Source organism: Ambystoma mexicanum, chromosome 6q, assembly GCF_040938575.1.
Source record: "Ambystoma mexicanum isolate Mex_15411 chromosome 6q, UKY_AmexF1_1, whole genome shotgun sequence".
Lineage (NCBI taxonomy): Eukaryota > Metazoa > Chordata > Amphibia > Caudata > Ambystomatidae > Ambystoma > Ambystoma mexicanum.
Genome location: NC_090937.1, coordinates 1,467,805,144 through 1,467,829,555, shown reverse-complemented (window position 1 = coordinate 1,467,829,555; position 24,412 = coordinate 1,467,805,144). Strand labels below are relative to the sequence as shown.

Below are 24,412 nucleotides of genomic sequence, written 5' to 3'. Positions count from 1 at the left end.
TGCCTGTAAACCGGTTATATCCACCAATAGCTGCCTCACCCTGACCAGGGCTCTGATTCTGTCCAGATTGGATTACTGCAACACACATTTTCTCGGTACTACTAATCACAATCTGAACAAATTACAGGTTCTCCAGAACAACGCCCTCAGATTTGCCCTCAATTTTCCTCGCAAGGCCCACATCTCCACCTTTAGAAAGGAAGTCCACTGGCTCCCCATTCGTGACAGAATTAAATTACGTTCACTCGTCATTACACATAAATGCCTCTCCATGACAGCACCACGCTACCTATCGGACAAATTTACCAGACAAAGTTCTGCTAGACCGACCAGATCCCCTTATCTGCACCAACTAAACATTCAACTTGAACACATCAGGGGGAGCAGGTTTCCCTGTACTAGCAGCAAAATGTTGGAACTCACTCCCCATGGACATTAGAGCTGACTCATCGTTTTGGTCGTTCAGAGCCAAGGTGTGAAAGCTTTGCTTGCGATTCAGTAATACTAATCTCCTGCACAGGCACCACAGTAGCACCTAGTCATACATAGTTGGATGTCTGCTTATACCAACTCCTTCATCCTGTATCACCTGTGCTATCCTTAGACTCTGACCACACTGTACCCTGGTCTTTCTTGCAAACAACATCTGCTATCTATTGACTCGGACCATTCTGTAACCTGGTCCCACATTGTTTTGTAACCTTCTGTAACCTATGTTGCTCTATAAGTTGAATGCGGCCAGTTACCCTAGGGTTTGGCTGCGCTATACAAATAAACTAACTAAACTAAACAACCCCTGCATTGACTTTCTACCTGTGCCATCATCTTAGGCAAGTAGAAACGCATGCTCAACCTCTCCTTAGTCTACTTGATGGCAAGAGGACCTGCAAGGGAAACCTCATGCGCCAATTGCAGGAGGAAGGGTCTCGCCTGAATGGAAACTCCCAACCTCTTATGGGCTCTGTGACGGTTTACTAGGTGTCGTTCTTGTCCCCAGGGCTGAGACCTTGCCCATGAGGCTAGGGAGGTGAGGCCGTGACCCAGTATTCCCCCTAGGGGTGTTTTAATGCTGGAGGACCTCATACCTCCTGGGGATAAGGACGACCACCTGGGTGAAAGTCGGCACAAAACCCCAAACCTAACCTTCTCAAGCCTGTTACATCGTGTCCGCCAGCCCCAAACTCCGGTACTGGCACGAAAAAGATCACACCTAGTATGAAGACTACCAGCAAGGCCAGTGCTTGAGACGAGGTGGACACCAGGAGCCATGAATAATGGCACAGTGAAGATACAGGAACAGTATAGATTTCTTTGGGGGAGTCATCCTGAGAGACACATAAAAACTGGCAAGGATTTTGAGAAGGAGAGCCACAATCCAGCACAAATGACAGTCCGGCCCGGGAAGTTCAAAGCAGACAGAGTATGCAGTGGGGAAGCCGAGACCAGTCCGCTCCCAAATGCAAGAGGCCGACGACAGGAGACCTTTGGCCAGTGTTATGGAGCTGGTCAAGGACATGAATGGGGCCTGGAAGACGGTGGCACGATCTCTGGGAGGTGGACCGAGTGGTCCAGTAACGTCGCCTACACCGTTGGTGCAAAGACCAGGAAGAGGCATGCAGAGCAAGAGTAGCAGAAACCAGAAACACCTGCGCAGCCTGACGAGAAGACACAAGCAACCACCAAAAATCGGCCAAGAGTCCCGGGGCCAATGAAGGTAACGGGCACATAACCGGGAGCGGTAGGGGCTTGGAGGTGCGGGAGGGAGAAAAACTGCACAGGAGTAACGATATGAAGCATCTTCCTTGTAGCAGTACTTGGGAAGAGAGTCAACCAAGTGGGCATAGTGAGAAGGGAAGAGAACCAAGGCTCTGGGACCAAAACCAAGGTAAAATCTAGAACGATACGAAGCATCTTCCTCGTGGCAGTACTTGGGAAGAGAGTGAACCAAGTGGACCCAGTGAGAAGGAAAGAGAACCAAATGTCTCGGACCTGAACCGAGGTGAAGTCTATGTTAATACGAGTCATCTTCCTCAAGGCAGTACTTGGCAGGGGAGTGAACCAAGTGTGCCAAATAGAAGAATTGAAATCCTGGTCTGGGCCCCAAACCAAAGTCACGAATATCAGCGTACAAGTCATCCTCCTCATGGCAGTACTTAGCAGGAGTTTGAAATAAGTGGGCTTGCAAGAAAAGGGGAGCGAACTGGGTCTGGGACCCGAAGAAGTACTAGGTGACTGTTGGAGGTCGGAACCCTCCAAGAGTGGTAAAGAAAATATTGCTGACTGGTTAAATAGAGCCTGGGACTTTTGTGAAAGTTACCTAAGAAGGCAGGGGAAGGGAGCCATTCCCCCCTGACCTCAACTGGAACTTGATTGAAACTAAGCTGTAAGTTGTCTTATGCAATGCGTCCTGATACCCAAGGGTCTGGTGCGCAAAACAAGTAATAAAACAAAAACAAACCAACATACAGCAGTCTTAGTGGCAGTTATATGTTAGGTTGTGCGTATAGGTGCTTACTGTAGAGCAGGGGCCTGATAGGTCCAAGGTGCGAGTGGCAGGTTTGCCTGCTGCAGCAGGGCTGAGGTGGTCCGGATTGCGGGTGGCCGATTGGCAACAGGAGCCTGGTGGGTCCTGAGTATGGTGTGCTGTTTAGCCTCTGTATTGAAAAAGGAGGGGGAATGCGTTAGGGACAGTTGCGTTAGCGAGCTGGGTTGAAGCAGAGTGTCTGTATGGTTGGGACTGTTGATGCCCAGGTGTTTCTCCAGATGAAAATTGAAGGCGTGTATTGGGCTGTATCAGTAAGGCGTTAGTAACCCAAGTATTTTGAGGTTACTGGTAGGTCTCATTGTGGTGTGAATTGACAGTTGTGTGGGCCCAGGATTGGGATGGGTGGGTAGCACGGTGTGGGCATGGATGGTCCTCCTGGCGTGGTTGCTCAGCATGCAGGTATGGAACACCCTGAAGCTGGTGAGAAGCGGTGTTTGACCGCGTGGATTGGCCCGTGGTTGATTGTCATGTGCATCTATTTCCGTTGACGGCTGATCCCTTCGGTTCGTGTCTAGGTCCCATGTCTCTTGATGGTGCATTGAGGGGCGTGCTAAAGCGTGTCCCCCATTCTGGTGTTTAAGCACTGATGGAGCTGCTGTTAGTTAGAGGGAATCGGTTTGTACCATGAGCATGGGCCCGGGGTTGGTGGGGGCAGTAAGTGGGGATCTGGCACAGTGATACCTGTTGGGGCAGCTGTGAGCTGGTGCGAAGGCAATCCCTTTATTCCGTGGGGAGCTAAGTGTCACTGCGTACGTGTGATACGGGTCGGGCAGGGTGATTTAAAACGATACGGGCAGAATTAGCCTATGTTGTCAATTGAGAATGGTGGCATGACCTTCACTTACTTGCGAGCCCGGCTGGGCTGTGTCTGGCAGTATGGCGTGACTCTCGGCGATTGTCTGAATAGCGTAATGTACCTTGCCGCGTGATTGGCTTGGGCCAATGCAAACAGTTTGCTGATTGACTGGCCCAACATAGTCATACTGCCGGCTGATTGGTGTGCTGGTAGTGGGCTTGTCTGTGTGACTTAACAATGTGGATATGAACTGTCGCTATGGCTGGGTGCCGAGTGCCCATGGGCAGGCACTGGCAGTCCCTGTTATGTAGATAGGGTCGAGTATATGGCTTGCTTCCGAAGCAACCCTTTAAAACTGTTCCTCCAGCTTGGTGGGGCAGGGCTGTTGTTACTAAGTGGATCAACTGCCATCTGAGTTGAGCTCAGTAGTCCTTGTGCCCGGGGGCAATGGTAGCCGGTCACATATGGTGACGAGGGCTAGTATGAGGCCCATGCTTGGTGTTTTACCCAAAGAATGCCCCCTGTGGTGCTGGTGGAGAGCTCTGCTGGCAAGTTTGCATAACTGATTTGCAACCCCAGTCATATCCCATGAGATAAGGGACTGTGCAGGATCGTGTTTAGAGACCCGTCTGTGCGATGGCTTGTGCATATTGTTGCTTATGGCGGCTGGTGATAGTGTGCTTGGCACGTGTGTTCCCCTTGGCTGCATATCCTGTGTAATAAAGAGGCAATGGTGCTGGGTGATCAAGGGTGGCTGTCCCCGAGTGGAGCAGGTGATGCGAAGAGAAGAGTTCAATTGAATTTATTGTGCAACACAGGTCCTGATACCTGTATCGGGTGTTGGTACCCAGTTTCTGCACAATGCAAGTATCTCAGTTTGTGGGATAGGTGTAGCTAATGGTGCGGGTTAATTGGTGGACCTGTGTGGGCTGGTGTGGCATTTTGCCATGTGTTTCCTGTGTGTAAGGACCACTGGTAAGGGTATCTGTGTTGGGTGTTGTATGTCCGGTCCTGTAGGGGATAATAACTGAATGCTCCATGAGTCGGGTCCTTCTGATCCCCTTGGGGTGGGTTTGGGTCTGGACTTCTTGTGTGGTGTTCTGAAGCCCTACAATGTACAGCGCAAGTCATTGGTGATTAGGAAGTCTGTGTCATGGTGATCAATATTTGGGTATTGCCATGTTTGGACCAGTGGTTGCATGGTAGCATATGGTTTATAAAAATACATTGAGCTCATGGTCCGTGTTTAGACCTAGATTGGCATTCCTATATTTACAAATCAGTTTGGCCTCGCGTTGTCGGAGTTGTCGTTCTTTGTCTCCACCTCTTGGTTCCCTCTTGATGATTTCTAGTCCCACAAATCTGATGTCCTCTTTACGTTCGAACTGGTGGTTCTCCTGCCAGTGCTGGGGCAGGGGTTATTTGGCATTCTGGGATTTCAGTGATCCAAGGTGCTCCCTGATCCTGATCCTTAGCTCCCTGATGGTGCTTCCTATATACAATAGTTGCATCTACAGATGATCACATATATTACACATTTTTATTTGCAATTGATGAAGTCAGTGATTTTTGTGGTTGTACTTTCCTCTAAATGTGACACATTTGGCATTCAAGGCATGCATACACATAGAGCAGCTTCCACATTTGTAGAAGCCCGTGGGTTTGGTGGAAGTTAGCCAGTTGTCCCTGTTGCATGTCTCAGGTGACATGAAAGATGGGCTGAGAAATGTCCGTAGTGTGAGCACTTTACTGTAGGACACCTACCGTCTTGCTGAAATCCATGGTTTGATGTCTTCATCAATATTCAGCAAGTGCCAATGTTTTCCCAGAATCTTTGGGATTTGATGGCTGTCCTGATGGTATCGGGTCACATATCTAATCTTGTCTTCCCCAGGTCCCAATTTGGTCCTGGGGGTCCACAGTTTATCTCGCCTGATATGTTTTGCTTGATTGGCTGCTGATCCAATTATTACTTCGTTATAACCCCTTTGGTTAAAGCGTTGAGAGAAGTTCACATTCCAATTCAAATTCTGCATTGTTGTTGCAATTTCCTCGTGACCTAATAAATTCCTCTTTTGAGATATTATTTATGACTGATTTCCGGTGGCAGCTTGTGGCGTGGAGTACTGAGTTGACCTCTGTGAATTTTCTGTAGGTGGTTGTTCTCAAAGTATCGTGGTTCACTTCAGTTGTAATGTCCAGTAAGTCTATAGTTCTGTGAGTCCTTGTTAGTTCTATACCAAAGCTGTTGGAGTTTAGGTTTTCATTGTAATCTTTTAGTTCTTGTTCTGTTCCTGTTCAGATCATCAGCACGTCATCGATAAATCTGTACCATTTGTGTATCTTGTTGGTAAATTCTGTGTTTGCAAATGTATGAACTTATTCGTACTGGTTCATGAAGATGTTAGCTAGGGACGGGGGCATAGATTGCTCCCATGGCAATCCCCTTGGTTTGCTTGAAGTATGTCTGGTTGAATAGGAAGACAGTGTTGGTCAGGTAGAATTCCAAAAACTCTTCGGTCCTTTCCAGGTTGGAGAATAATGAGGCTGAAGTTTTAGAAAAGGTGAAATCTACTGCCTTGAGCGCAAGCATGTGATCAATTGAAGTGTGGAGGGCCTTTATGTCAAGGGTCACAAGCAGGTAGGTCGGTCCCAACTGCCTTCTTGTAGAATGAGTAGAGTTTGCATGCTGTCACAGAGATAACTGAGTATTTGAACAAATTCTGGAGTCAGGAAATTGGTAATGTACTTGGTGAAGGGTTCAGTGATCCATCCAATGGCACTGAGTATGGGTCTCCCTTCCGGAATTTTATTGTATTTCTTGTGTACTTTAGGCAGAAAGTATATGGTTGGCATTTAGGATGTTTAGGTTCTAGGTAATCTCTTTCATCATCCATGATTAAGCCTCTTCTGTGCCATTTGTTAACTAATTGCATCGCATGTTTGATCGTGGATGCAGCTGGGTTGTTGGCTAGTGTTTCATAGCAAATAAATAAATAAACCTGTTGTTAAGTGAGTCATTGCCATATGTATATAGTCAGATAGGTTCAAGATGACAATATTGTCACCTTTATCCGCTTCTTTGATAATAATGGTTTCATTAGCTTGTAATATCGTGAGGGCCTTTCTGTCTTCTGTGCTCAGGTTTCTTTTCCATTGATTCATGTGTTGAGACATTCTGTCTTCCAATATGTGCAAGTCGCGTGTTACCTCCTGATGAGACATGTCAATTGCGTTGTCTCCATAAAGTGTTGGCGTGAACTTGGATTTCTTGCTGAGTTCAGGTATGTCCAAGTTGTGTTCCTCTGTGAAGATCCTTGATTACTTCTGTTTTGGTCCGAAAGTTATCCTTGTGGTCTCCTTCTAAATTGACGAGTAAATGCGTCGGGTCTAGGTTTTGCCTATGGAGCTGATGATTGGGTTCTTGATACTCGCTGTTTGCCAATACACTTGCTTGACGAAGAATTCTTTCAATTTAATTTTTCTAGTGAATTTGAAAAGCTCAATGTGGTCTGCGGTAGCAGTCGGGGCAAACGAGAGTCCTATGTTCAACATGTTAATTTCCGTCTTACCCATACATTTGGGGTCCCCCTTCACGTGGTCACTTGGTGGGCCACAGGCTACACAACATCCACTGGACCTCTGTATATAGGGAGGCTTAACAGTGTCTATTCTCATGCTTGGGATAGTTAGTGCCACTACCCTGTCCATGCTTCTGTGACTTGTTCCACTTATGAAACCTTTTGTGGGCCTTATGGGAAGAAGTTTCATCTGTCACCCCACCTTCTTTCCATTTTTGCTTTTTCCCCTCCTCATGCTTTTCAGAAGCATGTTTGTGTTTATGGAACAATCTATGGGAAACCCAAAAATCAGCAGCAATAGCAACCGAAATACTTAAAATCTGCCAAATGCTGCCTAAGCTCGGGGGAGCAAGGGGCAAAAATATGTTCTAGCATGACCAAGTTGACCATGCCTTCAAACGTGGTTACTTTATGGCCTTCTACCCAGCCATTCAAGTCTTTCAAGGAATCTGTAACGAAAGGCACCCAAGTATTATCTTCTTTCTTATACTCCCCGAACGTCTTTAAGTGTGGGCCGGATTTTTCCCAAACTTCAAGAGGAGAGCCTGTTTACATTTGATCAAAATCATTTCCATCAGCCTTCGACATATCCATAATGGCACTGCAGCCTGAAAGGGGCAGTCTGCTGAGCAACCGAGCAATCTTGTCAGGCTCACCTACTTCTTGCACCTTAGAAGCATAAACAAAGGTTGTAAGCCAATGGATAATATCATTTTTTACATCATACATACTGAGCAGATCCTTAGGAAATCTATGATGAGAAGAGGATCCAGAACCACTCCTAAATCCAACTACTTTTTCTGTCTGTGCCTAAGCTTCTCTTTTAGGCTCCCATAAGCCCTCTGAAGTTGATGGTGAAACCTGTGAAGACTCCTCTTCCTGTGCATTCGCAGTAGTGGCAATTATCACAAGCCCATTGCTACTGTTGCGATCTGCCCAAACATCTACTGCATCACTATTCATAGGCATAGGAACATTTCTAGACTCGTGGCGATCTAACAGCTTCTGTATCAAATCAGCCATGATACCAGAGGATGGCAATTCTCTGTCTAAAATGGTCCACTTTAAGTGCAGCAAAAGTAGACATAGGGAATGTTTCCATATTTAAAACGAGTAGGAAACTGTTATACCGACTGATGACTTCCAATCACTGTGTTCTGTGTAAACAGAATTATGATACTACACCAGTGAACAACATTGGGGTACCCAAGGCCTTAACCTCACTGCTAAGCATCCACTTGTTAAGCTAGATTTCTGTAATCTGGCCCGGTGCACAGATTGTAGGAGACTACCCTAGTTATAGTGAAGTGGGATCTCTGAGAGGTTAGCCAAAACACAGTCAAGGTACACGTGAAAAGTAGCCGAGGCTATTCTCGGGAGGATGAAAGCGGTGTCTGGAGTCCACAATGAGTCCACACAGTGAAGCACACAATTATTCAATTTAGACCGGAATCTATAAAAATACAGCATTTATTCTAAGCCTCAAACACACACACTAAAAAATGAAGCAAGCAGCGGATATTTCACAACAATCAAAAATAAATATAAATACAGTCGCCATAGGTTCTTAAAATGCATTCGATTACTTAAATCCATAGAAGAGGTAAGTAAATAGATGCAGTAAGATAGAACCAAGTCACGAGATATTCTGTAGCTTTAGGAGTCCAGTCCCTAAGAAGAGTGACTCACAATGTTTCTCTTCAGAACGTATTTGATGCAGGTAAAGTACTTGTGTTTGTGAAATGTTTAAAAGAAGAGATGCAACAAAGCTACTATTTAAGTACAATCTGTTCCTATATTTCCAGTTGTACTGCTTCAGTGCAATGACCAAAAAGCAGTGGAATTGATTTTTCCTGTGAGGACTGGGTGGGTCGACTGGGGGTGGCTTGTGGTTTGACTGCCCGCCCTTGGTTCCAGTGCAGTGAGAGGTGCCCAAGAGCTGCGGGTGCAAGAATTCTTCCGGTCGGGTCCAGGAGCCGAGTGAAACCCTTGGCGATGAAGAAATGCAGAAAGCACTGATGCAGACCTCTTCACAGGACGAGGAGAAGGTGAGTTCCAGCGACCTCCAATGCACACACAACGGCAGGCGTCCTTCCAGTCGCGACTGCAGAAGTCCTTCTAGAGCAGGATCCCTTGATATTGGGAGGCTGAACTTCATCAGGAAAGTGACTTCTACCACAAGCTCATGACCACCAATGTTCCGGCTGTAAATTGGGAACGGCAATGGTTCTAGCGAAGTAGCCTACTGGAGAGTTGATCAGTTCACCGGATGGTCCAGGAACATTTCTGAAGGCTCAGGACTGCTGGATCCTCGAACACGTTGAGACTGGTTGGTTCCACCAGTTTGGGGGTTGACTTACAGCACAGGCCCTTTGCAGATCAGGTAGTCCAACAGGGCTTCAATGAGCCAGACACAGAAAGGGATGCTGGACCTCTTTAGGATTCTTCTTCGGTTCTTCAGTTGGCTGTTTTTCTACGAGGAATTCTTGGCTTCATCGTGGATCTGAACAAATGGCTTCAAGAGTTCTCTTCTTATCCAAAGTCCAGCCTCGAAGCAAGTCCAAGCCCACCAATGGTAAGGCTCTGCATCATTCAACCAGCCAGTAGTAGTTATCTAATCAGGGACGACTATTGGTTTCACTAATGCCCCACACCTAGACACACTGGCATGTTGGATGGGGAGTGGGACCAGAAAATCCCGCCCACTTCCTGAGTCACATACACACAAAAGCATAACTAGCTCGCAAAAGCTAATCCCAAGTGTAAAAAGCAAAGGTGATACGTATGTATCCCCATTACACTGCTTTGTAAGATGTTGTGTGCATTGTTAAACAGTTACAAAAGGGGTATGTGGCTTGAGGCGGCGACTACGCGGATGCCTCGTTAAGTGCTCTGTGGGAACGCCCGGGCCTTCGCTATTATATGCCTGTTCCACGCGTCTAATCCGAGCACGGAGACACCCTAGCGGAGGGCAGAACCTCCCCTGGTGCTGCCGCTCGAAGGGGGGTTGGAATCGGAGCAGCTTCTCCCATAAAATCTGAATTTGACGGCGCCGCCGGGGCCAAGACCTCAAAACCAAGATGGCGGCTGCTTGAGAGCGCCAGGCCGGGGTAGGAGGACCTGGTCCCTGCTACGTTTTGGCACCCACCTAGTTGCTTTCAGCACCCTCCCACCCCCAGCATCGTGCAGCCCCAGTGCCTACATCCCCCCCGCCGGCTGCTCGGGAGCCCAGATCGGCAGGTGACCACAAACCCACTCTGCCAAAAGCTTTGGCAGCGACACTTGGCGTCCTGTGCACTGTGGCGCAGGGAAGCATCGGGTCTCCGGCAGAAGCCCCGGGAAGGATAGGAGGCCCGCCGCATCATCCTGACCCTGGCTCTCCCCTCCGCTGAATCCGGAGCCTGCAGGGAGGAAAGGAACCCCCAGGCCACGTCACATGAGTGGCGAACCTCTGAAGCCACTGGCCCCCTGGAACCGGAAATTTCTATGGTCCTCCGACCACTTAGCAGCTCCCGATCAGCTGTACTACGAACTCCTGCAAGCACCTACCGTCGAGGAATCCCCCGCTCCCGCTGGGTGGCTTCGATGCCTGCAATAAGGAATGGAAAGTAAGCAAGTAAGATTAGGAAAATAACAATACGCTGCACATCAGAATAACATAAGGGAGTGCTGGCACCTCAACACAGCATACCGAGTCCAGTAGGCTCTCTCTCGTCCACACAGTTCCCTGCACCTTGTTTTTGAGGCTGCGGCGGAGCCTTCTACTGTCAGCTGGACCGCAGCGAGTTGCATCTCGCACTCAGCGCCTCTTTCCAGCTCTTAAAGTGGACACCAGCACTGCAATATGTAAGGGAAAGAGATGAGTGGGCCTGTATGCTCCCCTCTCAACAGCCTGAGTCACTTGCTAATACCTGAGGAACTGTCACATCTGCTATTCGAATAAGACTGTGTACTCGCTAATCTGATCCCAACTGAGAGCTACATGGGCCAAGCTAGGATCCGGTGCAGCAACTAGTACCTGCTCCCATCCAAATCTTAGAGGCCCCCAGTTGAGAAGAACGCCGGACCCAACCACACTGCCCTGAGCAACATACAGGGGCAGATATTAACGCTGACACCACTGGGGGAGTAGCCTCATCCGTCCAGCTGCGGTGGACACCACCCTGTGCCATAAACACAGCACCCTGCAGGGGTGGGCGGGCAGGGATAAATACATGCTCTTGCTCCCAGCTACACGGGCCCATAGGGATACCTACATTCTCTCGGTCCCAGCTACATGGGCCCATATCCCTCGCTGGGGAGGCCACTAATACCGAAACCACCAGAAGGAAAGCCTCCGCCACCCAGCTATGGGAGACTTTGTCCCGCAATAGACCTGACGCACCTGGCCCGGGCTCTGGGGGGCGCTCGGGGACCTCAGTCATTGCTGAAATTCCAGTAAGAGCCCAAGAAGCGGATGCAAGGGCCCCCCACCCCAAGACACCTCCAGTAAACAAGCCCTACCTCCTCCCCCGGACAGACAGCGCCCTAAGCCAAATCTGGGGCCCAACCTACGGAAAGAGATAATACCTGCCCTATCGGCAGCGGGAATCCAGCTACCGAACGCCTCCTGAAAATCCGCTCCAGCCGGCCTCCATTATAGCACCATGATGGCTAAGAATAAAGGCCCGAATTCGGTGGACATTGCCAATATGCTGCACCTTCAGGAGAAAACCAAGAAAGCTGACCCCACCAGAGCTCAGGCCTCGTCATCTGAAAGATCTCAGAGCCAATGGGCCCAAAGGATGATATCCAAGCCGTTTTGGCGCACATTAAGATGGAGTTCCGCAACTGCATGAAATAGGTGGCGATGAAAATAGAGGGGCTGAACAACCGAATGGAGGGGGTAGAGCACAGAGTGGGCGAAATGGATGACCAAGTCCTGGAAGATTCGGCGCAGATTATTGAATTGCAGCCGAAACTCCAATCCCTAGAAGAAAACAGCGAGAGCATGCACCGCAAGCAGGAACATCATCTGCATTAGAGAGGTCCCCGCCTCAGTATGGAACAGGCCCTGCCAGCATACGTTGGGAACCTTTTCCAAACGCTCCTGCTGAACTGCGCTAAATCATTACTCGTGCTGGATTGCACCCATAGACTGCAAAGCCGCAGGGGCACCCCCACGACGGATGCGCCGGAAGTAATCACCAGGGTCCACTTCTTCGCCATAAAGCAAGAGATTATGACAGCCAGTCGCAAGCAGGGAGACATGACTTATCAAGGTGCCGGCATACAACTCTTCCAGGACCTGGCACCCACCACAGTCCAGCGACTTAGAGCCTTGAGTCCGCTAACAACCTTCCTCCAGGAGTAGAAGATTAAATATCGATGGCTATTCCTGGCTACACTCCAATTCTCATTTGATGAACATACACGTATAATCCATTCCCTTGAAGAAGCAGAAGGCATCATGGGTGGGGAACCATCGACTCCACACGAAGATTTGACAAATCCATCCCTGGATACAATCCAAAGCTCGAACCCGAAATCACAGCGAACCCGTTGGATGAAAGTCCCCAGAGGGGGGAAGCCTCCCGCTACTCAAATCTAATATGTAGCACCCAGTTCTCTGTGTCGGAACACACACACATGGCGCCTGGGTGTCCCACGATATGCCCCTGCCGAGTGGATGGACATACACTCCGGCCGCTGGCCCATTGGGCCTGTTTTAGTTATGTTTTGGTTCCTGACCTTTTTTGTTGGGTCCCCTTTTGGCCTCTTAGGTAAGCGGGCCAAGTTTGACCTTGGCTTTGTTATAAGAAAATCCTGGTTGCAGCATACGACATCCACAGCCTGGCATCTGAAGACAACCTCCCTGCTACAGCTCGCCTGCCCATACCCCAACCCCCACCTGACCATGTCAGGTGAACAACATGGGGCCCTTCCGCCTCACATGAAGCTGCGATATGTCTCTCTGAATGTTAGATGTTTGAACGCCCCTCAAGCGCCTGCAAGATTTCCAGAGCTCTGTGGTGTTTCTCCAAGAGACACACTCGCTGGCAGAGGACTTTCCACGGCTGCGAAGTCGGACATCCCGACTCAATACCTGGCACCTGGTAACAGCAAGAAAGGGGGCACAGTGATCTTGTTAGCGAGGCTAACACCTTCAAGGAAAAAGCGGTCCTGCTGAGCCCTGACAGCAGATACATGGCAATAAAGGGCGACCTCTACGACCAACTACACACGCTAATTGCCATATACGCCCCTAACGAGGGCCAAGAAACCTTCACCGATCTGCAATCAACCCTTATCCTCTTTATCGAAGGGCAAGTAGTTATATGAGGTGATTTTAACGCGTCCCAAACCCCTTGATAGACAAATCCGGCACCAGCTAGCACCTAGGGACTTCAATATCCCTCTCGGCCGAACTCTGCAAGGAACTGGCCAATCCTGCTGCAGTCTCTACCTCGACCTCTCCTGTCTGTCCCCTCCCAGGCCTTCTGCACAGCTCTGGCTTCTCATTTCATCTGTAAAACTCTGGAAATCCTGTCCTCTCTCTCTTCCTCTCCCCCTCCTCCCTCTACTCCCAGCTCTTGCTCCCGCCCTACTTCGGCCACCTCTCCTCCATTCTTCTCTGCCTTACCCCTGTTCTCCCCAGACCAGATCTCTAGACAAGTCTGAACTATGAATTTCTCGTCAAAACAGGTTCATCCCTGTTCCTCCAAAACCATCAAGGACCACATAGACTCCCTAGCTCCTGCTCTGGCCGACTTCTGCAACCACTCCTTCGCCTTTGGAGTCTTTCCATCCCCCTGAAGCACTCCCTTGTGCACAGTCTTCTTAAGAAACCCTCTGCCGACCCGTCCTGCCCAGCTAACTATCGCCCAATCTCCATCACTCCCTTCCTGGGCAAACTTCTGGAAATGCTGGCCATCTCACAGCTTAATCTGATGGTTGTCTTCATGACCATCAGTCTGGCTTCAGAGCTGCCAGAAGCACGAAAACTGCTCTCCTGAACATCCGTGAAGACCTTCTCTCTGACCTTGACTCCAACACCCCCTGTGTCCTCATCTTACTTGATCTCTCTTCTGCCTTTGACACAGTCAACCATACCATCCTGCTCAACCGTCTCCGTGACAACCTGGGTATCACCGGTCAGGCCTTGGCGTGGCTGACTTTTTTCCTCTCTGATCGACCCTCCCAGGTCCAACTTGGGTCCTTCCTCTCCTCTATCTCTATCTCTACCTGTGGTGTTCCCCAGGGGTCTAACCTCTCTCCTTGGCTGTTCAACCAATACGTGGCACTTTTTGCCTATCGCATTGCCGCTCTTTGCCCCAACTTTCAGTGCTATGCGGATGACACTCTGCTAATTTTAATTTTAACATCTTTTCCTTCCTCTGCATTGCACCGATATCTCTCTTCGCCTTATATTCCCCTCCTCTCTCCATTTTATAATGCGCTTTCTTCTGTACTATCACTTCTATATCTGTTTGTGTCTTTTCTGAGCTACATGATCTCTTGGCAGTGGTGAGAGATGATTACGTATATGCTATCTCAACCACACACTAGGATGTGACATGACTTGCATTTACTCCCAGCAAAGTGTTCTGAAAATCTTGCTCCAAAACCTATTCCAAAATGTGTAGCATTTGACTACCTTGTAGTTACGCTTCGGGACAAGTGACATAGTGTGAAAAACTGGGACTGCTGCCTCCCTCTTCAGGACCATGGTGTCTGGCAATCTATATAAAAGACATTTGACTGACTAGATTATTTAACATTGTACAGTAAAAAGATTTATAACACATTCCAAGTTGGTGTTTTATCCCTCCATGAATCAGTTGTGAATGATGTATCTTTTACGTTTCTCTTTTTATTAGGTAAAGAATGTCTGTGAGTGCCGAAGCAATCTGGTTGGACAGTTTTGGAAATCGCACATGAACTCCAAGAGATGTCCTCACTGCAAGTAAGCTTTTATGTTCCGATTGTGCTGCTAAAAGTTTGCAATTGAAAGCTATCATGTGCCTGCCAATGAATACTATGCAGCTTAGTGCTGTTAATAATAGGTGTTACAATAATGGACTTACTTAATGGTTCTCAATTCCTCAAAGGATGAAGGACTGAGTTAGCCTGCCGAGATTCAATCTGTGACCTTTAGGTAGAAGACTGATCATAACTGTGAGTGCTTCATTCATTGAGCTGTCGGATCGGTTAAGAACATTTTGAAAAAGAGGCTTCCTTCAGTAAGGATTTCTCAGTGGTTTCAATATTGCATGACCATACCTCAGGTCACAGTCTCCTATGCCTGCTGTGGAACTTACTTACGAAGAGTCCAAATTAGTAACGTGGCTTCTACGAAAACATGGATGGCCATTTCAATTACTGTATGTAGGATAGTTGATTGAGCAGAAACTTGTCTGCTTTCATGAAAGTCGAAGGATTTGATGTTGGCTGAAAACGTGATTTAAAAAAAAAAAAAGCTGGCCTTTACATCACTTGAGGGAACATTCCATGTTTGGGAGTTCTTGAACAGCTAACCGGTGTCATCCTTTGGAAGGGAGTTTGTACAGGATGAGAGCATCAGAGGGTACGTTCTGAGGTTCATAGTGAATTAAATAAAGAAATACAGAGTTGTCTGTCCCACAATCAGGAGGGAACAAGATTATTCAGTTATCTGAAAGGCAAGACTGGCCAACTTGAATCTGCCAGTGGAATGAAAGTCTAGCCTCTGAGATTTGATCTTGTTTGTGGAATCCAGATACCAGGATATCTGCCACATTCTGAGCCCTTTAAAGCGTATCCATTGAGCAAGAGCAGAGGCCTACATACAAAGCATTACATTATCAAGCCAGGAGTGGACTTCCATACCTATCACTGGGGTCCAATCTGAGAGGCCGGAGTTATTTTCAGAGGTTTTAATTGGAAGAAAATTCTATTTGCCACTTTGTTTACTTGCGTGGTCATAGTCATTTGTGTGCATCAAAGGCTGCCTCTTGAATTTGCAACCTTGGAACTCAGTGGTAAGAGATGACCAAACCAGGAGAGTATTGTGCTTTGATGTCTGGTCCGCTGTGCTGTTTTACAGTAAGAAATATAGGCATAGAATTATCAGGCATTTCAGCATACCGGATTCTGTACCAAGAACCATGGGGGATAAGAACAAATTGAATAGCTCAAATGTTCTCAATCAGTCATTCATGACTGATGTGAAAACAGGAAATATTTGTTAAAATACATCATTCTATTTAATTTGTTAATGCATAAAAGCTTGGGTGGATAACGTTGTTTGGTACATGCTCTAAAATGGCAAGGGGCACTGTGGTAGTGTAAATATTTATTTTCTCTGAGACCCCTGTATCCAAATTACTGTAGACTGTTCCCTTTCTAGTTGTATATCTGGTACAAGGTAAGATGTCACCTGCACCATGGAAGCCGAACAGAGATGCATGTTTTTTTTTTAATGTTCATGTGACCAAGGCGGCAGCTACAAAACCCTTAAAAATCTAATTTTGCAAGAGAGACAAGAATGTGCCTATTGCCAGATGCATGCTGGCCAGTAGGAGGAGAGCGTCCATGCTGAGCACCGTCAGCAAGATGGCCAAAGAAACCAGCGCAGAAGCTGAGAGAAATCCAGAAGGTACCTGAAACCTATCAACCTATCTGATCGCAGCCATTTCACCTCATTTGCTGAAAAGACTGTTTTGGCATATGTTTTGCATCATTTGTTAAGGTGGGTGCGGGGTAAGTGTACATCGATTTTTATGGTAGTGGGAGGTTGGGGTAGGCATGGTGTGTTAGGGAGATTTATCATTATTGTGCTTCATCCCCTCTCCTAGTGAGAACCCAAGAACGTTTTGCTGGACTTCTGTACCTTTTTCTTTTAATCCTGAATTAGTGGTGCTATTCTTTTTAATCTACCTGTACTATGGAGTCTGTCTGCTCCATAGCTCTTAAAGGCATCTGTGCTTTACTACTGCAGCACAGAGCTCCTTTTGGGAAATGTTGCTGAGGACCCCTAGGGTCCTCCTTTAAGATTATTTTTATATATCCTTAAGTAACTGCAGTTCTTAAGGATAGAGAGATATTTGGTGTCTCTTCCAAAACTCTATAGACTAAGAGAATAGCACACCCCAGCTTCAGTGGAGTGCCAAAGGGATACTTAGAATCCCCCTTCCCTCTGCTCCTGTGGTTTTTTTAGTCACATAGACAATCACCTAGTTACAGCTGCTGGAAGTGGATGTGTTCTACCAACTATTGTGTATATTTTATATAGCAGGCTATGTTTATAGCCTCGTAGTGCACAATAGGTGCATCCTTAAGTAACTGCAGTTCTTAAGGATAGAGAGATATTTGGTGTCTCTTCCAAAACTCTATAGACTAAGAGAATAGCACACCCCAGCTTCAGTGGAGTGCCAAAGGGATACTTAGAATCCCCCTTCCCTCTGCTCCTGTGGTTTTTTTAGTCACATAGACAATCACCTAGTTACAGCTGCTGGAAGTGGATGTGTTCTACCAACTATTGTGTATATTTTATATAGCAGGCTATGTTTATAGCCTCGTAGTGCACAATAGGTGCATCCAAGTACCAACTTGGGGCCTCCCTTCTTTTTTCACTATTGCTAGCATGGTTGTTATTTGTCAGCCCTTCTTCAACCATTCTGGGATGGGTAGGTCTGTGTGTGGGTACCAGTAGGTATCCCCACTTAGGCTCCAGACGGTCTTGGCAGGCAGGAAGTGGGGGTGGGGGGGAGTCGTCCACCCCTCTGTCCTTTGTCTGCCAGAGTGCCTGAATAGGTCCCACTCTCACAGTGGATCTGGCTGTCCTGATTGGACTGCCAAACGTCCCTTTCTGTAAAATGCTGAGAGAGATTGCAAAGGAGTGTGTGCTGGAACTGTATACAAGGTGAGGATTCTGGAGTGTAAAGCAAACTGACCATAAGAAACAGCAGTAATTGAAGAAAAAGACGACCAGAGACGCCTGCGTACCCTGCAAGACCGTGAAGCGACCACTGCAGTCCTGACCCAGTTTTCTATGCGACAGAGGAGCTCCGAAGAATACGACTCCTTCCCTTTGGCTGGTGGGAACAACCAGTCCCAAGACGAACTTTGCAACGAGCCATCTCCCAAGGTCCTAGGAGCTTCCAGAGCTGCAGAACCCCCAATACCAGGAGACTTGCTGCCCATTTCGATGCATCGTTGTGGAAAGGCTGAATCCGTCCAAATCTGTGCTGAACCCGTGAGGACACTCCAGAGATCCGATCCAACTCGCCCAGACCCACTCACCAGAGTGTGGGACTGCAGGAAGCTAAGAAGATTGACCGGGCGATCGGTGTCCTTTGTTGGTGCTGCTGAAAAGGATCCGAAACAGCAGAGTAAACCAAGAAGTTGCTGAAAGTCGTGCTACAGGACCCCTCTCGAGACTGCTACTGAGAGGCACCGTCCATTGTCCTGCCTTTTATCACCAGACCAAGGAATCAGGAGGTTGGGTACAGAGATGCCCCATTGCGGAGAAGCCAACACAAACACATTCTTTAAACAAAAGGTACTTTGGGGAAAAAGATATTGCTTAACAGATTCCAAGAAGTTTCTCCAGGGCATTGGGGTTCACATAGAGGTGTTCAGGTCAACCCCCTCTTAGCTCTGACCCAAGCTGCTCCTTGTGACCCATTCTCCAGTCCGTTGTTAGGTGTCTTGTTAGTTGCTAACTTGCTTCTCCAATAACACCGGAAGAAATCTGCAGGAACTCTTCATTATTCGCTGTTTGTCAAGACTTCAAGCCCTCTCTGGACTGCCTTTAGCTTAGTTCTGTTTTTTTAACTAAAGACTTGCCAGGCAAAGGAACCGTCTCTAGAACCTTGAACTAAGCTTATATAGCACTAACCACTTATTTTCCTTCCTTTAAGTGACTGTCCTAAATGTGTTTGCAGAATAAAAGCATTACCGTATGACCTATTGAAGACCGCATGAGTGCGCAATTACTGATAATACGATAACGATGTCTTTTTCCTTTCTAACGTTGCTACAAATGTAACCACGAACAAACATAAAAGTGAAAGTGCCCTTTGAAGTGTATTATCTAGTATTCCTAAGTGTTCTACCGCAAACGTCTAAAGTATTCAAAGTGATTCTGGTGTAAAAGTAATAAATATATATCTTTTATATAACTATATGTGTAAGTGCTTGTTTGTTGTGCCTGTCTAACTAAGATTCAGAGTACTTACCCGCAGCTCACATCTTCCTCCTAAGATAAGCCTGACTGCTGTGCCACACTACCCAGGCCCTGAGCTAGTACAGACTGATAGTAAGAGTTGGAGATCTACAAACCACTGGGATAGCTTACTAAAGTCTTACTTCCAGTAGGCCTTTAGAAAAGCTCCCCTAACATGGTGAAAGGGGGATTTTGTGGCTCCTGCCCCCCGCGCCCCATCCCTATAAAAAACAAAGCAAAAAATACAGCAAACAGACATGTACGATCAGATGTACCTCATCCAACTAAGAAGAAGGTGCTAATGCCGTGAAGACTGCATGGAGAGCAAGCTGCTCTCTAAGACATTGCAGAGCGGAAGACATTGCATTGGTCTGATTATTAAGAGGGCGAGAGGCACAGAGAAGCCGGAGGAAGATGTTAGGTTAGTGAAGAGATAAGGCACAGAGTCTGTCAGTAAAAGAACAAACACAGGGAGGGTATGAGAACCAGAACAGTGAAAAAGAAAGTGGGAATTCTTATAAGTGAGAGACTGAAGAGCAACCCGGAGAAGAGATGTCATAGGCTAGAACCTGGAAGAATGGTGGAGCGAATTCTAGGAAGAATCTATTCCATAAACTGCATTCTGGGAGACCGGAATCCTATACCAAAACAGAAGATAAGTTGGACCATGAGACAAAGATTGAAAACATTTGATGCATCTTGGGGAATACAAAGTTAGAACATAGTCCAGAAATAACAAGGAAGGCTGAATACCTTCGTTGCATGTTGGGACATGAGCACCAATTAACATTGGGGACATCATTTGTTGCACATTTGGATGCAAAGTCCAATCACCCAATCAACTTGAAAACCCTTTTGTGACATCCCTTGTTGCATGCTGAGACACGTAGTCCTTTGAAAACAACTCGATGAGAGCAGAGAATCATGTTTTGTTTCCAAGTATCCAAAGGAGTAGAAGGGGAGTGTAGGAAACCCCTCAACGCTCACACCAGAAAAAATACAACCCACTAGGGAATAATGCCAAGAACATCACTTGCAAGGAGACCAACATTTTATTTCCACCAAAATAGAAATGCATCATCAAAGTACTCTGCTCGCATGGAACGTTCTGGCAAAATCAGTATGCGCAACACTTTATGAAGGAACACAGCGTCATCAGTGGCGTAAATTACATAATGTATAATTCTGATGCTTGCTAATCGGCTTAGAATGACATGCTGTGCATATGGTTATGGTCTGACATCCAGTGGTAACCGCGGAGTATTGCATCTTGTCTTTTCGGGGACCGAAACGGGACGTCGGCATAGGCGTGTTTGTAACACTATCCCTATCATGACGTGTAGTGTACCCAAAATCCCTCACGCGCTGAGGTCCCTCAGATTCTTTTTTTACGCCCAGATAACTGGTTGCCCTGTAGCAGAGCTCTTACGTAAGAGACATTGTTTATCCTAAACCGACTTGTCGGTTATTCCCCCTTAAGTCATTTCGACGGCAAGAACAACAATTCTAAGTCCACCACGCCTGCCCCGACCCTTCAAGGCCTGACTCTGGTCTCGCTTCAGGGACAACCCCCGACGACAGGGGCGTACGAAGACATTACACTAAACACACAACCCCTCTACCTATCTCGACGGGTATGTCAAAAAAGGTGAAAGCGCCAGCAGGGCTGTCGAAAGAGGCGGTGCCTGAGCAGGATGAAGATATTCTTAAGGAGAAACCCCCCTCTAGCCAGGCCATTCCCCTCCTTAATTCTATTAAGAGAAGATTGCCCCCCTCCATGGTGTCACCAGCTCAAACGCGGGCAGTGAACCCAAGAGTAGAAAAATGTATTTCGGCCAGCTCCTTCGGACCCTCAATACATTGAAGGGCATGCCACCCCCGATTCCCTGGTAGTGACTTCCACCCGGAAACGTGCAGGAGTACCCCTTGCTACGGGAGAGACGCCTCCAGGTAGAGAATCCAAGAGGTTATATGCCTTAGGTAAGCGGGTTACCTCGGCTGCTGCATTGTCAAAACTTGATATTCGTGTAGATTATGAAAGCCTCTGTCCCCAAGTACCACACAGAGATACTAAATAACTCTCTGTGCGATCCTTGAAGCCACAGGTATTAGGTGCTGGAACGCCAGGAACCAGGAGCGCCGGAAACCCCAAGCTGCTGAAAGCCAAGCAGGTAATTAACACAACACCAAATGAGCAGTAACAAAATAGGGAAGAAAGAGTCTGCACCACTAGATGGCTTACCTAGATGTGAAATGGATGAGGCATTAACCAAACCGTGGGCTCGGGGTGAACAATGTGGTGAGCGATCTGGGAGCACCCTCAGTGTGTGGGAAGCGGCGACAGCAGTAGGGTGGAGCAGGTTGGTCACTGCCTTTGCTGGAAGTTATGTCACACACTGGCAATACTTGTGAGAGCACTGCGGGTGCAGCAGGAGTTAGGGAAAGGACTTGAAGCGTGGTAACAGTACAGGATAAGCCAAAACAGTCCGTGTGAGATCCGTGGTTGAGGGTTTTCCAGAAAGACAACTGTTAACAAATCCGAAAGGAGTATCCGAAGGAGTCCAGGTATGGAAGTCCGTAGGTCGGTATGCCGAAGTGCAGAGCTGCAGGCAAACATTCCAAGGAGGAAGCGAAGGGAAACCGTTAAGCAAAAATCCGTAATCCAAAAAGCAGAGGGTAGAGGTTCAAGAGTGCACCAAACAGTGCTGGATAGAACAGCTGTGAAGCACTGAAAAGGCACGTACTCAAAGCATTTATCCTGTTGATATGTCGTCATGTGATCGGGTCTTCCGTGCCACGTGATTCGTGGTTTCATCACGTGATCAGGTCTTCCGAGTCATGTGATACGGAACCGATCGGGGTTGCCTGTCAACAGGGCGTCTGATACGGCCTGTGCCGAGTCGCTGAGGAAGTTGCCAGTGGAGAAACAAACGCAGGTGTTCTGGGTGATGGTAACTGGTGCCTTTCCATGAGTGATGCCAATGGGCACTGAACCGCTGCCGCCCTAATCGAATAGGAGTGGGTATGTGTGCAGAAGGGGCATCATAAGAAGGGGAATCGTGACGCATGACACGCATATACAACGCGCATAACGAATAACACTACGCTGCTGGCGAGTTATACTGACGCTCAGTGGAACCTAGTACAGGAAGGTCTCCAGGAGGTCCCAAGCCCATCAGGTCCAAGCTTCTCACTATTGTGGCCGAAGGCAGGCAAGTGAACCAGAATGTGATAAAGAACACTCTGGACACGGCTGAAACAGCAGGCAGGTGTCTCTGGCACAGGGAACCTTACTTAAAAGGCACGCTTGGCTTCGTACCTCAGGGTTTAAGCCTGAGACATAAGCTACTCTCATCAATAAACCCATTGAAGAAACTAACCTTTTCGGAAAGGCGGTCGATGAGGCCCTAGAAACATCCAAAAAAGAGCATGAGACTCTTAAATCCCTGCAACAAATTACTCAAAGACCTTCCCCCCAGAGAGGAGGTAATGCTCGTCGGTCCTTTCGAAGGCAGTCCGTTGCAAGTCAGAACTATGGCACGGGAAATTTAATGCTGGACAAACATTAGGAAGCCCTGCATACTACCCACCAAGGGGTCAGCGACGCAGCAAAGCCAGAGGTAGAGGCCCCAATCCTAGAGGAACAGCAGCCTCTGGTCTGAAATGACCGTCTGATCCAGTTCTCCTCCCATGTCACCCTGGTCGGTGGGGTGCTTAACATCTTTCCTCACGACAAGGGAGGGGATAACTTCAGACCAGTGGGTCATAAAGGCGGTCGCCCACGGGTACTGCGTGGAATTCGCCAGACCTCCACAATTCAGACCACCGCGCTCACAGTGCCTCTCACCGGACCATCTGGAGATCCTGAGGTGGAAGCGCTGCTGGGAAAGGACGCCATAGAAGCCGTCCCTATTCTTCAGGTAAACAAGGGTATTTATTCAGTGTACTTCCTTGTACCCAAAAAGGACTTCACCATGCGCCCTGTGCTAGAAATTCGCCCAGCGAACAAATTCATAAAACCTCAAAAGTTTTGCATGGTAACACTACAGGAGGTGATCCCACTGTCGAAACAGGGGGACTACATGGCAACATTGGACATGAAAGATGCATACTTTCATATTTCAATGTTGCCAGCGCACAGGAAATATCTAAGGTTCATGATAAGAGGGCAGGCAGTACCAATTCAAAGTACTCCCTTTCGGCATCGCCTCAGCGTCCAGGGTGTTTACCAAGGTACTGGCAGTAGCAGCAGCACACCTGCGCAGACTATCCGTGCTGGATTACCCTTACTTTGACGACTGGCTCATAACGGGACTGGTACGACACATGTTTTTTGAACACCCAAAGGACCGTAGACCTTCTGTTCAGTCTGGGATTCTCCAACGAGAAAAAATCCAGTCTAGTCCCCAGTCAAGTAAAACAATTTCTGGGGGCTCTAATCCAGGCGAAAGACAGCCTCGTCTTCCCCTCCAACAAGAGGGTTCAGAACATGCTTTTTCAGATCCCTCAGTATGTAGCCAGTCGGAAGGTGACGGTGCGCAAAGCCATGTGTTTGCTAGGGATGATGGCGTCATGCATATGCTTGGTTCCCCACGTGCAGCTGTGCATGCGTCCCATGCAAGAGTGGCTCAACAGCCAGTGATGTCCGGCCAGCGGACAATGGGAAGATCTGGTAGTTGTCTCGCCAGCCCTCATTCTCTCTCAGAAAGAGAAAGCTTCTGAAGGGGACAACCTTCACCACCCCTGCAATGGAAGCCACTCTCGCGACAGACGCATCACTCACGGGGTCGGGGGCTCACCTGCTTCAGTAGACAGCGCATGGAGTGTGCTCCCCACAAGTAGTGTCCAACCATATAAACTTACTCGAGCTATTAGCGGTGTTCAAGGCATTAAAGGCTTTTCAGATGCAACTACAAGGGAAGACAGTGCTGATTCTAACAGACCGCACTACAGCCATGTATTAACTAAACAAACAGGGGGGCACTCACTCTCCAGGGCTACCCAAGCTGTCCCAAAACATTTGGATATGGGCTCTCAAACACAAGATGTTTCTGTTGTCCCAACATGTTCCTGGGGAACTCAATCTTCTGGCAGACGTGCTCAGCAGAGATTTCCCTCTGCCCATAGAATACGAATGGCGTCTGCACGAAGACATCGTGTCCAACGTCTTCGCAGACTGGGGCTTCCCAGAGATTGATCTGTTCGCAACTCAGGAGAACGCCCAATGCCAAGATTACGTCTCCGGGTACCCCCAGAACCGCTCCAAGGGGAACGGTCTCTGGATAACATGGTCAGGGAAATTA

At 47.9% G+C, this 24,412-nt stretch overlaps 1 protein-coding gene across 1 annotated transcript in view; it reads left to right on the top strand.

Moving 5' to 3' along the window:
• POLR1A (RNA polymerase I subunit A) overlaps positions 1-24,412 on the top strand; it is a 1,786,762-nt gene that overhangs the window by 307,216 nt on the left and 1,455,134 nt on the right. Inside the window, exon 5 of the mRNA XM_069632173.1 lies at positions 14,782-14,867. Coding sequence (XP_069488274.1) covers positions 14,782-14,867 — 86 coding nt within the window. The remainder of the gene's footprint in view (positions 1-14,781; positions 14,868-24,412) is intronic.